This window comes from Cherax quadricarinatus, unplaced genomic scaffold (assembly GCF_038502225.1).
Source record: "Cherax quadricarinatus isolate ZL_2023a unplaced genomic scaffold, ASM3850222v1 Contig75, whole genome shotgun sequence".
NCBI lineage: Eukaryota > Metazoa > Arthropoda > Malacostraca > Decapoda > Parastacidae > Cherax > Cherax quadricarinatus.
Window position 1 is genome coordinate 164,138 of NW_027195101.1, and position 18,964 is coordinate 183,101.

The 18,964-nt window shown below is 41.8% G+C and overlaps 1 protein-coding gene across 1 annotated transcript in view; it reads right to left on the bottom strand.

The window, feature by feature from the left end:
• Positions 1 to 6,078: 6,078 nt before the first annotated feature.
• Positions 6,079 to 18,964, bottom strand: part of LOC128701046 (caspase-1) — a 65,676-nt gene continuing 52,790 nt past the window's right edge. Inside the window, 3 exon segments of the mRNA XM_070080008.1 lie at positions 6,079 to 9,967; positions 10,335 to 10,491; positions 16,405 to 16,611. Of these exon segments, the coding sequence (XP_069936109.1) occupies positions 9,717 to 9,967; positions 10,335 to 10,491; positions 16,405 to 16,611 (615 nt within the window). The 3' untranslated portion in view covers positions 6,079 to 9,716.

The following is an 18,964-nucleotide window of genomic DNA, read 5'->3' on the forward strand; positions in this document are numbered from 1 at the left end:
TTGAGGCGGGTGTCGAGGTTTCTTGCTGTTTCACCTACATAAATCTTGTCACAGCCTCCACAGGGTTTAGTGTAAACCCCTACATTGACTGTTCGTGGTGCTTTGATTTTGTCCTGGTTAGATCCTTTATTGAAGTGTTAGAAGCGATGGCGACTCTGGCGTTAGCTTGTGAAAGTACTTTAGAAACGTTCAGTGCAACCTGGCTGTTGGGAAGAATTATAACTTTGTTGGGAGTGGTGTTGGTGCGTGGAGAATTAATGATCTGAAGAGCTCTTTTCTTGCAGTCTTTGATGAAAATTTGAGGGCCAATCTTCAGATTGACCAACACACTGCTGAGCATATTCTCAGCACAGTCACCACAGCCAACCTCCAACAGAAGATCAAACTCAATCGCAAACTTCAGTACCTCTGCACTAACAGTTGATGGAAGGAAATGGGATGCGAATCCCTGATAAACAACTTATCATCACACACCTTAACTGACTACGAGAAACAAGCACTGAGTCTGGGACTCAAATTTATCACCAACATATGCAAACCTAACTATCAACTCAATCTAGTTGCCAGGAACCATAGACACAGTGACAGCAACTTCCAGAAGGGCTATATACAGGGCCTTCTCACTGCAGCTTTATGTGAACCACCTTCTTCCAATCTTCCTAGACGATACATCACTGCCCTTAAGGACCTCGCCAACGACCCCAACATTATCGTCACCACCGCCGACAAAGGAGGTGGAGTCGTCATACTCAACACCAGTGACTACAACACTAAAATGATGGACCTTTTGAGTGATCAGTCTACATACGAACCCATCAGCACTCAACAGTGGGAGACACTCACCAAAGATTTTTATACAAACCAGACAAATACTCAAACACACTAGAGAAGGGAAGAAACTTCTGTACTTGTTACCAAGCAACCCTAAACCAGCACACATGTATGGTTTACCCAAGACCCATAAACACAATATTCCTCTCAGACCAATCACATCAGGTATAGGCAGTGCTCCACATAAACTAGCCGGGAGTTCTTGCCAAACATCTTTCCTGCCTTCTGGGGACCATCAGCCCCGCTCATCTTAAACACTCAGGCGACCTTCTCAACCGCATCCGCAACCTCTCCATCCGTAACAAGAAACTAAGCAGTTTGGACGTGACTTCCCACTTCACAAAAGTACCTACCACAAAAGCCATCGAGGTTCTACGACGTAAAGTTAATCAGGACCTTAATCTTCCTCTACCTCCCGGAGATTTTGTTGATTTGATTGAACTCTGTGTTAATTTCAACTGTTTTTCTTTCAATAACAAGCTCTACAAACAAACCTACGGCATGGGAATGGGGTCTCCCATCAGTGCCGTCCTAGCCAACTTATACATGGAACACCTAGAGTCCGAACACTTCGCAAACATCATCCCTTCAAGCATCACTTGGTTATGTTACGTGGACGACGTCCTCGTAATAACTCCCAAACGTTTTGATATACGGAATCTTCAGACAAGGCTCAACACAGTTGAACCGGCGATCCAGTTTACACTAGAAGAAGAGTCCAATGACAAGCTACCTTTCCTCGACATCCTCATTCACAAAGTAGACAACAACCTAAGATTTCAAGTTTATCGGAAACCTACCAATAAAAATTATCTCACACACTTCTATTCCAGTCAAGATACCAAGACCAAAAGAGGCATCATCATCGGGTTTTTCCTAAGAGCATACCGAATTTGTAGTCCTGAGTTTCTTGATGAGGAATGTACATACATTCACCAAACCTTCACTGAGTTACATTTTCCTTCCTTTTTCATCAAAGACTGCAAAAGAGCTCTTCAGATCATTAATTCTCCACGCACCAACACCACTCCCAACAAAGTTATAATTCTTCCCAACAGCCAGGTTGCACTGAACGTTTCTAAAGTACTTTCACAAGCTAACACCAGAGTCGCCATCGCTTCTAACACCTCAATAAAGGATCTAACCAGGACAAAATCAAAGCACCACGAACCAGTCAATGCAGGGGTTTACACTATACCCTGTGGAGGCTGCGACAAGATTTATGTAGGTGAAACAGCAAGAAACCTCGACACCCGCCTCAATGAACACATTTACTCATGTAGGAACGATAACTTGAACAACGCCTGTGTACAACACCGAAATTCCACCAATCATCTCATGAAATTCAGGGACGCCCAATTAGTGATCAAAGAAACTAATTCCCGCAGACGAAAGTGCCTCGAATCAGCACTGATCGCAGTTTCGAATACAATTGAACAAAACAACGGCAGCTTCACCATCTCCGAAGTCTTAGCGAGAATCCTCCTGAAAACAGTAAACCCTGCCATCACATAGTCTCTCCTGTTATACTACACAAAGCACATTACAGAGAGTGAACACTGAAACAGGCCTTCTCTATCCAGTCTATATTTGTACAACCTATTTTTATGTTACCCAAGTAATAGCTTTTATATCCTTTTACTCATGTACGAATTAATTGCTCTACCATATTGTATTACTACTACTACTACAACTTTTGTCACTACTACTACTACTACCACTAATGAACATCGAAATGGTACCTCACTAGTATTGCACCTCACTCTGAGCCTTTATATACCCTCTGTGTCCATATACTGTTTGTATCGGCTTGACAAAGCTCCTGGAGAGCGAAACGTTGCCACAATAAAATGTCACATTAGTTGCACTTGTGTCCTTTTACTTTACATATTGTCGGTAATTCTACCAACATTATTACAAAGATTTACATACTGAAAACAATGAGAAATCAAGTACATGCATATAAAAAATAGTAATAACATTACACTTACCTTTACTGAAGACTTCTGGGTGGATGGAAGACGGGAGGAGGGGATAGGAGGAAGGTGTACACTATTGTTTGGAAGGAGAGTCTCCTTCCATTAGGACTTCAGGTATCAAGTCCTTATCTGGGGTTACTTCCCTTTTTTGTTTTTTAAAGACACTGGGAACAACTTGAGAGTCACTGCAACCCTGTCGGACAAATTATCTGTCCAGAGAGCTCTGTTTCTGGTGTTTCTTTAAGATTTGTCTGAAGTGGGACACAACACTGTCATTGTACATGTTGCCAATACGGCCTGCAACAGCTTTGTTAGGGTGAAGTTCATCCATAAATGTTTGCACTTCAGTCCACTTTGCACAAATGTCCTTAATCTTTGAAGAATGCACCTTCCTCCATCTCTCTTCCTCCTCCTCTGCAGCAGTTTCCTGAGCTGTGATCTGTTGCTGTTGCAGATGAAGCTCTTGCAGCTTTTCAGTGGTTGAATGGGGTTTGCCATACATCCTGGCAAGCTCTGTAACATGCACTCCACTCTCATATTTTTCAATGATTTCCTTCTTGAATTCGATCGTGTTCCTCACTTTCTTTACCAGAGGGCTTGCACTAGCTTTCCTTGGGCCCATGGTGACTTATTTAGCAGTTGCAATCACAAAAAACAATGGATTATTATGTATGAACCCGCAGGGTGATGGTCACATGTTGGTAAACAATGGCACACTGAATGTGAATGGTGTGGGAGACTGGCTTGGTGTGCACGGTGATGGGCGGACGGGTACCAGACGGTCGCCGAATCACGAGTCTAATCACGAAACTCGAGGCCAAATTTTGCCAAAAAAACTTGCCGAAAGTCGAATTTCATGAAAGTCGATGCTGCCGAAACTCGAGGGTCCACTGTATTTGGATGTTCACTGCATCAAGTATTATACCAGAAAAATCTTTTAGCTTCGAGAGCCGCCCTTAAATGTTATCCAGTCGAGCTCAAATTTTAACCCGTGTCATTTTCCCATGAAATGGAAACAGTAGAAATTGAAAGCTCATTTTTTGGACCATCCTGCCCACCATGCTCCATATGCGACAGTGGTCATTAGTAACAATGGTAGAATTACCAATAAAATGTTAGGTGAAAGCTCCTAGAGAGCAGAACATTAGACGAAGTCAAAGGTATACGTATTTCCATGTGATAGTGTTTGTATCATGTGACATTTAGCTGGGCATGCATAAGGCCTCTGGTTATGCAGAGCATTTTGGGCAAACTCAAGCTTAACTTTAAACTCTAATGGCAATAATTTTTCTTTGCTTATATGTATATATGAACATTAAAGATATGCAAACAAAAAATTACAAATAAAACACACAGGTAGGCAACTGTTTCTTTGAAGTTGAAACATGATATCATTGCCAAAATAAAATGTCACATTAGTTGCATCTGTGGCCTACCTAAGAACAGAGGTCGTATAGTATTTCTAGCAAATATAAGAGTACGTCTTTTTTTTTTGTGGTGGGTCCCAGGACACACACAGGTTCAGAGAAATCAACATGGTCAACTATCCATGATATGCCAGCCTTATTCCAACTACTCTTCAGTGTAGTTAGTCCTCACTTAACATAGTCGATAGACTCTTGGAAACTGCAACTTTAAACGAAACACTTATCATATGGTTGTCGTATACTTTATGAACTTTTATATCATAATAATTTGTTTTCATTCGATTCTCATCAGCATTATAACGAAACGATGTTATTCGAGGACATCTACTGTCCCAGAGACCAACCCACTATCAACAGCACTAATCTGAGTTGTAGAATAAATTATATTCCCTCAAAGCATGATTAGTTCCCTGGCTATCAAACATGGGGAACCGTCCTCTCGCGTTTACAGAATTGGCCACACACAACTTACACATGGATACCACATAAAGGTCTCTAGGTCTTTGATAAGAGGTCTACCAGCAGATATTTACAGTTTATCACATATTAATAGAAACATGTAGGATATACTGCAACATATGCAGTATCAGACACACTGATACTGACTACCATTCCTTCAGTGTCAGACACACTGATACTGACTACCATTCCTTCAGTGTCAGACACACTGATGCTGACTACCATTAATTCAGTACCAGACACACTGATGCTGACTACCATTCCTTCAGTACCAGACACATTGATACTGACTACCATGCCTTCAGTACCAGACACATTGATACTGACTACCATGCCTTCAGTACCAGACACATTGATACTGACTACCATGCCTTCAGTACCAGACATTGATACTGACTACCATGCCTTCAGTACCAGACATTGATACTGACTACCATGCCTTCAGTACCAGACATTGATACTGACTACCATGCCTTCAGTACCAGACATTGATACTGACTACCATGCCTTCAGTACCAGACATTGATACTGACTACCATGCCTTCAGTACCAGACATTGATACTGACTACCATGCCTTCAGTACCAGACATTGATACTGACTACCATGCCTTCAGTACCAGACATTGATACTGACTACCATGCCTTCAGTACCAGACATTGATACTGACTACCATGCCTTCAGTACCAGACATTGATACTGACTACCATGCCTTCAGTACCAGACATTGATACTGACTACCATGCCTTCAGTACCAGACATTGATACTGACTACCATGCCTTCAGTACTAGACACATTGATACTGACTACCATGCCTTCAGTATCAGACACATTGATACTGTCATTCCCTCGATGCCAAACGCACTGATAATGTCATTCCTTCAATGCCAGACATACTGATATTGACTGTCATCCTCGCTGAGAGCTCCTCGCAATATAGAAATTAACCTATTGCACTAATTAGGATTTTATTATCCTCCCCCTCACTAACCCCCACTTTACTAACTATTGCCATTACAGCCTCTCCTCACTTAGCAACGTACTCGTTTACCGACGACTCGGACTTACGACGGGCTCTCAATACGTAATGTGTATTAGAGCTGATTTCCTCTATTCTGTTTATTTCAGTATACAGTACACTACTGTATAAACATTTAAAACATACCAGAAATGTTATAAATGGTGCAAAGGTGACATTAATCAATATCAGAGATGGCTGACACAAACTCACTACCATTATATTATGCTCCTCGCTTAGTGACGAATTCATTTACCAGCGTCTTAGGAATGGAACTCCATCATTAAGTGAGGAAAGGCTGTAGTTCAGAAACTTTTAAATAAACTTTGTACAGAACTTTGCGATGTGTAATAAAACTGTCTAATAAAATTTTTTATTTCATTTATTTAATACTTTGATATCAAATAGAGATCAAAATTGTTAGTTAAAGATAAGTTGGTTCTCAAAATAAACCTGTTAAAAATTTTCACTGTGGAGTTTTAATGAACTTTGGACTATGACCCTTGTGGGTCGATTACTTTTGATTGTAATAATAGATTTTGGCTCATCCGACCATAAGTTCACTTATTGTTAACTCCCCCCCCCCAGAGGAGGTTCCTTGATGCCAGTCAGGGGGTCTTGATCTAGGAAATTAAATCTGTGCTCCAGTTCGCTGAACTGACCCCGAATACCTTTCATCCCCCCTACAGGCACTGTATAATCCCTACAGGTTTAACACCACCCCATAATAATGTTGAATGGGGTACACTATACCCATGCAATGATGAATTTATGCCCCAAACTCTGGCACTTCAAAGCTGTGAGTGCAGGCATTGTCTGCACCACTGTGTGTGCGTGTATACAGTGGCTCCTCGGTATACAGCCTTAATTCATTCCAGAAGGCTGTTCGAGCACCGAACGAATTTGTTCCCATAGGGAATAATGTAAAGTAGATTAATCCATTTCAGACCCCCAAAAGTACACTTACAAAACCACTTACAAAAATACACTTACATAATTGTTTGAGTTGGTAGCCTGTCATATACTGAGGTATCACTGTATACACACCTCAAGGAAGGTTCCTTGATGTTGGTGAGGGGCTCTTGATTTAGGAAATTGGATCTGTGCTCCAGTTCCCCGAATTAAGCCTGAATGCCTTCCACATCCCCCCCCCCAGGCGCTGTATAATCCTCCGGGTTTAGCGCTTCCCCTTGATTATAATAATAATAATAACAATCACTGTATACACTTAAGCGACCTTGTTGCTCCCTCATCTAGTCAGAGTATCAGTCATGTTATATTTGGTGATAAATAAACAACTTTAACATTTGGGTTAAAATCCTGCAACAGCTTGTGGTATATAAACCACAAGGCAGTTTATAAACCACAAGGTAGTATATAAATCACAAGACAGTATATAAACCACAAGGCAGTATATAAACCACAAGGCAGTATATAAACCACAAGGCAGTATATAAACCACAAGGCAGTATATAAACCACAAGACAGTATATAAACCACAAGGCAGTATATAAACCACAAGACAGTATATAAACCACAAGGCAGTATATAAACCACAAGCTCCTGTATGTACTCTCCAATAGGTCAATTTTAAAGGTTATACAAGATACATTGGTTTTTTACAGAATACATCTCGATTGTATCATACAACTGACAATGTTGGTAGATCTAAGTTCCCTCAGAGTGTACTCGCTTATAGTGCACTCTTATTAACCCTATAATTCTACTCTAGTTAAACCTCTGCTTGTTTTACACTCGTTTAAGCAAAATTATTGCATTTTATCATTCTCATTATACTCTTATCAGACCTTTCATTATTATACAATACTCATCATTCTTATTACACTTGTAACCTTTGTTATACTCATCATTCTTATTACACTTGTAACCTTTGTTATGCTCATCATTCTTATTACACTTGTAACCTTTGTTATACTCATCATTCTTATTACACTTGTAACCTTTGTTATGTTCATCATTCTAATTACACTTGTTACCTTTGTTATGCTCATCATTCTTATTACACTTGTAACCTTTGTTATGTTCATCATTCTAATTACACTTGTAACCTTTGTTATGCTCATCATTCTTATTACACTTGTAACCTTTGTTATGTTCATCATTCTAATTACACTTGTTACCTTTGTTATGCTCATCATTCTTATTACACTTGTAACCTTTGTTATACTCATCATTCTTATTACACTTGTAACCTTTGTTATGCTCATCATTCTTATTACACTTGTAACCTTTGTTATACTCATCATTCTTATTACACTTGTAACCTTTGTTATGTTCATCATTCTAATTACACTTGTTACCTTTGTTATGCTCATCATTCTTATTACACTTGTAACCTTTGTTATGTTCATCATTCTAATTACACTTGTAACCTTTGTTATGCTCATCATTCTTATTACACTTGTAACCTTTGTTATGTTCATCATTCTAATTACACTTGTTACCTTTGTTATGCTCATCATTCTTATTACACTTGTAACCTTTGTTATGTTCATCATTCTAATTACACTTGTAATCTTTGTTATGCTCATCATTCTTATTACACTTGTAACCTTTGTTATGTTCATCATTCTAATTACACTTGTTACCTTTGTTATGCTCATCATTCTTATTACACTTGTAACCTTTGTTATACTCATCATTCTTATTACACTTGTAACCTTTGTTATACTCATCATTCTTATTACACTTGTAACCTTTGTTATACTCATCATTCTGGAGTTTACCTGGAGAGAGTTTCGGGGGTCAACGCCCCCGCGGCCCGGTCTGTGACCAGGCCTCCTGGTGGATCAGCGCCTGATCAACCAGGCTGTTGCTGCTGGCTGCACGCAAACCAACGTACGAGCCACAGCCCGGCTGATCAGGAACCTTTGTTATGTTCATCATTCTTATTACACTTGTAACCTTTGTTATACTCATCATTCTTATTACACTTGTAACCTTTGTTATACTCATCATTCTTATTACACTTGTAACCTTTGTTATACTTATCATTCTAATTACACTTGTAACCTTTGTTATGCTCATCATTCTTATTACACTTGTAACCTTTGTTATACTTATCATTCTAATTACACTTGTAACCTTTGTTATACTTATCATTCTAATTACACTTGTAACCTTTGTTATACTCATCATTCTTATTACACTTGTAACCTTTGTTATACTTATCATTCTAATTACACTTGTAACCTTTGTTATGCTCATCATTCTTATTACACTTGTAACCTTTGTTATGCTAATCATTCTTATTACACTTTTAACCTTTGTTATGCTCATCATTCTTATTACACTTGTAACCTTTGTTATGCTCATCATTCTTATTACAATTGTAACCTTAGTTATACTTATCATTCTAATTACACTTGTAACCTTTGTTATACTCATCATTCTTATTACACTTGTAACCTTTGTTATACTTATCATTCTAATTACACTTGTAACCTTTGTTATACTCATCATTCTAATTACACTTGTAACCTTTGTTATACTTATCATTCTAATTACACTTGTAACCTTTGTTATACTTATCATTCTAATTACACTTGTAACCTTTGTTATACTTATCATTCTAATTACACTTGTAACCTTTGTTATACTCATCATTCTTATTACACTTCTAACCTTTGTTATACTTATCATTCTAATTACACTTGTAACCTTTGTTATACTCATCATTCTTATTACACTTCTAACCTTTGTTATACTTATCATTCTAATTACACTTGTAACCTTTGTTATACTCATCATTCTTATTACACTTCTAACCTTTGTTATACTTATCATTCTAATTACACTTGTAACCTTTGTTATACTCATCATTCTTATTACACTTCTAACCTTTGTTATGCTCATCATTCTTATTACACTTGTAACCTTTGTTATACTCATCATTCTTATTACACTTGTAACCTTTGTTATACTCATCATTCTTCTCGTTACACTCTTACCAAACCTCTGTTACACTCATCAACCTCCTCATCACTTCACATTATCAGGGAAGTAAACTTTACGCATGAGTGTGGATACAGTCTGGGGGACTTGCTTATTTTCATGTAGAAAATAATTCTGGGGGACGTAGGACTGGAAGTGGACGGCTACTTCTCTTGTAACTCGTAGCAGCATGGTAGCTAAGTCATCCTTGTGGGAGTCTTCCTGCAAGACTTTGGCTAGAAAGTGCAGGAAAACACTCCCGTTCATCCCATTGTTTCCGGATTTAAAGGCAAACATGTCTGTAAAGACACACAGTACAGAAATGCAACAATATGCTTAATAATAACCCATATGGAGACGGTAGAGTAATTGGTCTGTTTATTTCGATCTCCTTCTGGATTCCTCGGGCTTAAGAGGATCCCAGAAGAGGGTTGAAGTCAACCAATTAATCTTCAGTGTTTCTGTCTACATGTGCGTTATTATTGATTACTGGCAAGTGTTTAATACACTAGTTATCCATACAACAATATAATAATTACACTACACTTGCAATATCTTCCCTACGTAACCACTTACAATAGCTGTCTGACACTTTGGTACCTATTTACATGTCCGTTTATTTCCAAATATACCATCAGTTTCTATTGAAATGCAGTGTATACTAACTTGGATATGAGGCCCACATCATGAGCATATCTGCGTAGACTGGTATGGTATATTCTTGGTCTATGTTCTTTGGAGTAAGAGAGTCTGTTTCAACAGACAGACCTTTCTTCTTGGGTTTCAGTGTTATACCCTTGTCTGTGTTCTCTCCTCGGCAAGCCTTTAATACCAATATAAGGAATATATAAACCACAAGAATTTTTATTTTACATTGACAGAATTCATGTATTATAAATATATACGGATATTAGATAAATACGCGAGTGGGTGTGAGTTGGACTTGACTAGCTTAGGCCAGCAGGTGATTTGGACTTGCCTAACATGGGCCAGTAGGCCTGGAACAATGCTCCTCCTTATGTTAAGAACATAAGAGTGGAGTAACTTCACCTTTGATGGATAGTGTTACTGCCAACAATCAGGGCAGCCTCTATACACGTTCACCGTCTCAAGTCTTCTTCCCTAATGATCATTCTAGCCTCACTTTATTTCGAGACATGTTCAACATCGTCCCTGTATTTCTAAGGTCATCATGGTTATAAGTGTTCCTATGTTCCTTGATCCTAATATCCAGAGATCTGGTTGTTTCCCCCACGTATTCTTTGTCACAGCCCCCACCTGGTATAGTGTATACTCCTGCACTCGTGTCAGAGACATTCTTGGGTTTCTGTACTCGGTTTCTGATAGTTGAGCTGGTGGATATTTTAGCTAGTTTTCTGTCAAGAATTTTAGAAGGGTTAGTTGCAAAATCGCTGGTGGGTAAAAGATGTAACTTGACTCACGAAACCGTAATGACACGATTGCAAACAAACCATACTATATTGTGGCTAGCTGGCCCAGTGGCTAATGTGTCGGTCTGGAGTTTTAAGACTCTCTGATCGCTGGTTCTAACCCCACCCGTGGTATGGTTTAAACGATGTAACTCGGAGGTTTTCCTTCAACTGGATTGTTGTTGATCTTGTTGAGGATGTGTGCCGCACGTTTCCTGCAGTCACGTATGAAGTGTAGGGGAAGTGTAGCGAACTGAAGGAATGAGTAATGTATGTACATTCTTCCTCGAACAACTGTGGACTGGAAATTCTGTAAGCTTTCAGAAAGAAGTCTATAAATATTTCTCTTTTAGTTCTGGTGTCATCCTGAGAGAGGAAATGTAGATCGTTCTTGTAGGTAGGTTTATGGTAGACTAAAAGAAAGTCTGTTTTCACCTGTGAGTAGGATTAGATTTTAGATTTTGCCACCGAAGTGGCTAGTTTATTGTGCACCCCATATCCATCCTGTGGACGGTAGCGCAAAAGCATATGGATACACAAAAGGCCTAGGAACTAGGCCCCAAAGGGTTAACAGGAATACATATGGATTTATATCTACATATCTATAGTTCACTTATCTGTTACAAGCAAATTTAGGAAATTTGCTTAGTATATCTGGTATCTTATTTTCATTAATAAGATATCTTGACATGTCACATAGGTTATTATACTGTCTGTCTCTGTATTCCTCAATAAGTGGACAATTAAGCACATAGTGTTCAAGACAGTGACCATATGCCTGATCACATAATTTACATTTAGTTTGATCATCATCTGTGTGTCTCCCAAACTGCCAGAAGTACTTGTAACCAAGCCTAAGTCTGGCCACTACAACATCAGTCAGTACTTGTAACCAAGCCTAAGTCTGGCCACTACAACATCAGTCAGTACTTGTAACCAAGCCTAAGCCTGGCCACTACAACATCAGTCAGTACTTGTAACCAAGCCTAAGTCTGGCCACTACAACATCAGTCAGTACTTGTAACCAAGCCTAAGTCTGGCCACTACAACATCAGTCAGTACTTGTAACCAAGCCTAAGCCTGGCCACTACAACATCAGTCAGTACTTGTAACCAAGCCTAAGTCTGGCCACTACAACATCAGTCAGTACTTGTAACCAAGCCTAAGTCTGGCCACTACAACATCAGTCAGTACTTGTAACCAAGCCTAAGCCTGGCCACTACAACATCAGTCAGTACTTGTAACCAAGCCTAAGCCTGGCCACTACAACATCAGTCAGTACTTGTAACCAAGCCTAAGTCTGGCCACTACAACATCAGTCAGTACTTGTAACCAAGCCTAAGTCTGGCCACTACAACATCAGTCAGTACTTGTAACCAAGCCTAAGCCTGGCCACTACAACATCAGTCAGTACTTGTAACCAAGCCTAAGCCTGGCCACTACAACATCAGTCAGTACTTGTAACCAAGCCTAAGCCTGGCCACTACAACATCAGTCAGTACTTGTAACCAAGCCTAAGCCTGGCCACTACAACATCAGTCAGTACTTGTAACCAAGCCTAAGCCTGGCCACTACAACATCAGTCCTAAGCCTGGCCACTACAACATCAGTCAGTACTTGTAACCAAGCCTAAGTCTGGCCACTACAACATCAGTCAGTACTTGTAACCAAGCCTAAGCCTGGCCACTACAACATCAGTCAGTACTTGTAACCAAGCCTAAGCCTGGCCACTACAACATCAGTCAGTGTTCACATTGCAAGTTGCTCCATAAACATACTTATCTACGTTCATGTTATCATAGTGGGTTATAGATCTACTCAGGCTTCTAACTGCATTCCTATAACAATCATCTTCATTATTTACTTCTCTCCTAATATTATTCCTAATGCTAGACACAGTTATACCAAAGTTATATTCTACATTCTCCTTCTGGGTACTCTTCTTGGCTAACATATCAACTTTATCATGAAGGAGTAATCCAATGTGTGATGGGATCCATAGCAATTGTGTCCTCCTCTAGTGTAAATTTAATTTTAGGTGTTAATTTTAGTGTTGATGGTGTTGATGTCACGTACTTCTAGATTTTTTATATAATGACCAAAATATCTTCAACGTCCGGCATCCACATAACTGACCTCTGATCTCTGATCGCGGGCTCTATCCCCGCCCGTGGTATGGCATGTTAGTGAGGATCCGTCTGGATTCTAGGCCCTCCACAAGTAAATTGACCATTATTGCACTAAGGGCTCCCCCATGGCAAGCCCGAACAGTTTATACTTATTATCTTCATATCTAAGAGTTATAATGAACACATAGCTCGACAAGGCTCACAAAATCCCGGCGAGGTACAGGTACCTTTGTATCATCATTAATCACCCTGTGAAGATCAATAATAATAATAATAATAATAATAATAATAATAATAAAAATAATAAGAATAATAGCTGACATCAATGACATACTACTATATAGAAAGCCGCTTGTTATGCAAATTAGGTCAGTTTTGTCCCAGGATGCGACCCACACCTGTCCACTAACACCCAGGTACCCATTTTATACTGATGGGTGAACGGGACAGCAGGTGTCTTATGGAAACACGTCCCTAATATTTTCCAGCCGTACCAGAGATTCGAACACCGGACCTGAACTGGAACATTGGTGAATAAGGCAGTGACGTCGACACTTGCAATCCTCTTATCACTCTTATTGTGGTCCCTGATACGGTTAAGGTCACCCAAATGCCTGATTAATCATACCCAGAAGTTTCGATAAATATTTCGCCAAAACCCCTGCTAGCCTATGAGGGGCGCTGCCAATACCAGATGCAATAGGTCTCGTAGCCAAATTTGGTTGGTGGGTTTTCGGTAAACCATAGGTAGTCTTGCTGACTTGGAGTTAATAGGAACGAGATGCAAGGGCGTTTTGCCTTCCTCTGCTACGGGTCTAAGAAAGGAATCTGTTTCACGTATGCTCGGGGATGGATAAGATAAGATTTCGTTCGGATTTTTAACCCCGGAGGGTTAGCCACACAGGATAACCCAAGAAAGTCAGTGCGTCATCGAGGACTGTCTAACTTATTTCCATTGGGGTCCTTAATCTTGTCCCCCAGGATGCCACCCACACCAGTCGACTAACACCCAGGTACCTATTTGCTGCTAGGTGAACAGGACAACAGGTGTAAGGAAACGTGTCGAAATGTTTCCACCCGCCAGGAATCGAACCCGGGCCCTCCGTGTGTGAAGCGGGTTGGGTATGTGTTGGTGTTGCTTAGTAAATTTTGCATCTTGTTAACGAAGTCTGTACGGCTGAGGATGGCTGTTCATCATCCTTCGTCCTCTGTGGTGATGAACTGAAGAATTTCCAGTTCTTCCAGTTCGCTACACTTCCCCTACACTTCATATGTGACTGCAGGAAACATGCGGCACACATCCTCAGCAAGACCAACACCAATCAAGTTTCTAAAATACTTTCCAAAATATCCATCAGCTCCTCAACTATTATCAGACACTTAGTGTAGAAGCCCAAGAATGACTCTGACACGAGTACAGGAGTACACACTATACCATGTGGAGGATGTGACAGAGTAAAGTGGGAGAAACTGCCAGATCTCTGGCCAGATAGACTGTTGTCACACCCTGCGTCATTATGTACTGGAGTGCGTCACACCCTGCGTCATTATGTACTGGAGTGCGTCACACCCTGCGTCATTATATACTGGAGTGCGTCACACCCTGCGTCATTATGTACTGGAGTGCGTCACACCCTGCGTCATTATGTACTGGAGTGCGTCACACCCTGCGTCATTATATACTGGAGTGCGTCACACCCTGCGTCATTATGTACTGGAGTGCTTCACACCCTGCGTCATTATATACTGGAGTGCGTCACACCCTGCGTCATTATGTACTGGAGTGCGATTAAATTAATGAATTTAGAGACTCACTCAGAAATGTTCAAGAAATGTCAAAGTATTTTATCCACAGTGGTATATTACAGACCATTCTGGAGAAATACTCTGACTTTGTAACTTTGGGGCCCAGTCCCTGGACCCATTGTATACCTCTGTAATCATTCTGACTACCACCCACAGGATGGGTATGGGGTGACTACCACCCACAGGATGGGTATGGTGTGACTACCACCCACAGGATGGGTATGGGGTACATAATAAACATATTAAACTATCTGGATATTAGAGTCAGGGAAGACAACAACACATGCAGCCATGATGACCATGCAAACACAGGGACGATGTTGGACACCTTATGAACGTCAGTGAGGCTAAAATAGTCATTAGGGGAGAAGATTTAAGACGTTGAAAGCGTATAGAGGCTGCCCTAGGTAGACTAAGTAGACTGTTCCACTCATACACTACTAGGTAGACTGTTCCACTCATACACTACTAGGTAGACTGTTCCACTCATACACTACTAGGTAGACTGTTCCACTTATACACTACTAGGTATACTGTTCCACTCATACACTACTAGGTAGACTGTTTCACTCATACACTACTAGGTAGACTGTTCCACTCATACACTACTAGGTAGACTGTTTCACTCATACACTACTAGGTAGACTGTTCCACTCATACACTACTAGGTAGACTGTTCCACTTATACACTACTAGGTATACTGTTCCACTCATACACTACTAGGTAGACTGTTTCACTCATACACTACTAGGTAGACTGTTCCACTCATACACTACTAGGTAGACTGTTCCACTCATACACTACTAGGTAGACTGTTCCACTCATACAATACTAGGTAGACTGTTCCACTCATACACTACTAGGTAGACTGTTTCACTCATACACTACTAGGTAGACTGTTCCACTCATACACTACTAGGTAGACTGTTCCACTCATACACTACTAGGTAGACTGTTCCACTCATACACTACTAGGTAGACTGTTCCACTCATACACTACTAGGTAGACTGTTCCACTCATACACTACTAGGTAGACTGTTCCACTCATACACTACTAGGTAGACTGTTCCACTCATACACTACTAGGTAGACTGTTCCGCTCATACACTACTAGGTAGACTGTTCCACTCATACACTACTAGGTAGACTGTTCCACTCATACACTACTAGGTAGACTTTCCACTCATACACTACTAGGTAGACTGTTCCACTCATACACTACTAGGTAGACTGTTCCACTCATACTTTCCTATATCCTTTCTAAACCTAAATATACTCAATTTTAACCCATTATTTCGTGTTCAGATATTTCCTCACCAATGCAAAAAAAAAAAAACAGAATGAAAACAGGGTTTAATTTTAAACTCACCTGAATAAAAAACATTTTGGGTTTCCCAGCCAATGACGGGCATTTAGAAGCATCAAAATTCTTCCATAATTCCGCCGTGTCGACCTTGTCATCAAAAACCCAGATAAATTCCTTGTTGGTCTTGTCATTTATGCCACCATGACTCATAAACACCACCACCAGGGCGTCGTACTTACTGTGGTATTACACCGACTCCAAGCTGAGGGACTGATTACACCGACTCCAGACTGAGGGACTGATTACACCGACTCCAGGCTGAGGGACTGATTACACCGACTCCAAGCTGAGGGACTGATTACACCGACTCCAAGCTGAGGGACTGATTACACCGACTCCAGACTGAGGGACTGATTACACCGACTCCAAGCTGAGGGACTGATTACACCGACTCCAGACTGAGGGACTGATTACACCGACTCCAAGCTGAGGGACTGATTACACCGACTCCAGACTGAGGGACTGATTACACCGACTCCAAGCTGAGGGACTGATTACACCGACTCCAGACTGAGGGACTGATTACACCGACTCCAAGCTGAGGGACTGATTACACCGACTCCAGACTGAGGGACTGATTACACCGACTCCAGACTGAGGGACTGATTACACCGACTCCAGACTGAGGGACTGATTACACCGACTCCAAGCTGAGGGACTGATTACACCGACTCCAGACTGAGGGACTGATTACACCGACTCCAAGCTGAGGGACTGATTACACCGACTCCAGACTGAGGGACTGATTACACCGACTCCAGACTGAGGGACTGATTACACCGACTCCAGACTGAGGGACTGATTACACCGACTCCAAGCTGAGGGACTGATTACACCGACTCCAGACTGAGGGACTGATTACACCGACTCCAGACTGAGGGACTGATTACACCGACTCCAAGCTGAGGGACTGATTACACCGACTCCAGACTGAGGGACTGATTACACCGACTCCAAGCTGAGGGACTGATTACACCGACTCCAGACTGAGGGACTGATTACACCGACTCCAGACTGAGGGACTGATTACACCGACTCCAAGCTGAGGGACTGATTACACCGACTCCAGACTGAGGGACTGATTACACCGACTCCAGACTGAGGGACTGATTACACCGACTCCAGACTGAGGGACTGATTACACCGACTCCAGACTGAGGGACTGATTACACCGACTCCAGACTGAGGGACTGATTACACCGACTCCAAGCTGAGGGACTGATTACACCGACTCCAAGCTGAGGGACTGATTACACCGACTCCAGACTGAGGGACTGATTACACCGACTCCAGACTGAGGGACTGATTACACCGACTCCAGACTGAGGGACTGATTACACCGACTCCAGACTGAGGGACTGATTACACCGACTCCAGACTGAGGGACTGATTACACCGACTCCAGACTGAGGGACTGATTACACCGACTCCAGACTGAGGGACTGATTACACCGACTCCAAGCTGAGGGACTGATTACACCGACTCCAGACTGAGGGACTGATTACACCGACTCCAGACTGAGGGACTGATTACACCGACTCCAGACTGAGGGACTGATTACACCGACTCCAGACTGAGGGACTGATTACACCGACTCCAGACTGAGGGACTGATTACACCGACTCCAGACTGAGGGACTGATTACACCGACTCCAGACTGAGGGACTGATTACACCGACTCCAAGCTGAGGGACTGATTACACCGACTCCAAGCTGAGGGACTGATTACACCGACTCCAGACTGAGGGACTGATTACTGAGGGACTGATTACACCGACTCCAGACTGAGGGACTGATTACACCGACTCCAAGCTGAGGGACTGATTACACCGACTCCAAGCTGAGGGACTGATTACACCGACTCCAGACTGAGGGTCTGATTACACCGACTCCAAGCTGAGGGACTGATTACACCGACTCCAGACTGAGGGTCTGATTACACCGACTCCAAGCTGAGGGACTGATTACACCGACTCCAGACTGAGGGACTGATTACACTGATTACACCGACTCCTGAGGGAGACTGAGGGACTGATTACACCGACTCCAAGCTGAGGGACTGATTACACCGACTCCAGACTGAGGGACTGATTACACCGACTCCAGACTGAGGGACTGATTACACCGACTCCAAGCTGAGGGACTGATTACACCGACTCCAGACTGAGGGACTGATTACACCGACTCCAGACTGAGGGACTGATTACACCGACTCCAGACTGAGGGACTGATTACACCGACTCCAGACTGAGGGACTGATTACACCGACTCCAGACTGAGGGACTGATTACACCGACTCCAAGCTGAGGGACTGATTACACCGACTCCAGACTGAGGGACTGATTACACCGACTCCAGACTGAGGGACTGATTACACCGACTCCAGACTGAGGGACTGATTACACCGACTCCAGACTGAGGGACTGATTACACCGACTCCAGACTGAGGGACTGATTACACCGACTCCAGACTGAGGGAGAGATTACACCGACTCCAGACTGAGGGACTGATTACGACCGACTCCGACTCCAGACTGAGGGACTGATTACACCAGACTCCAG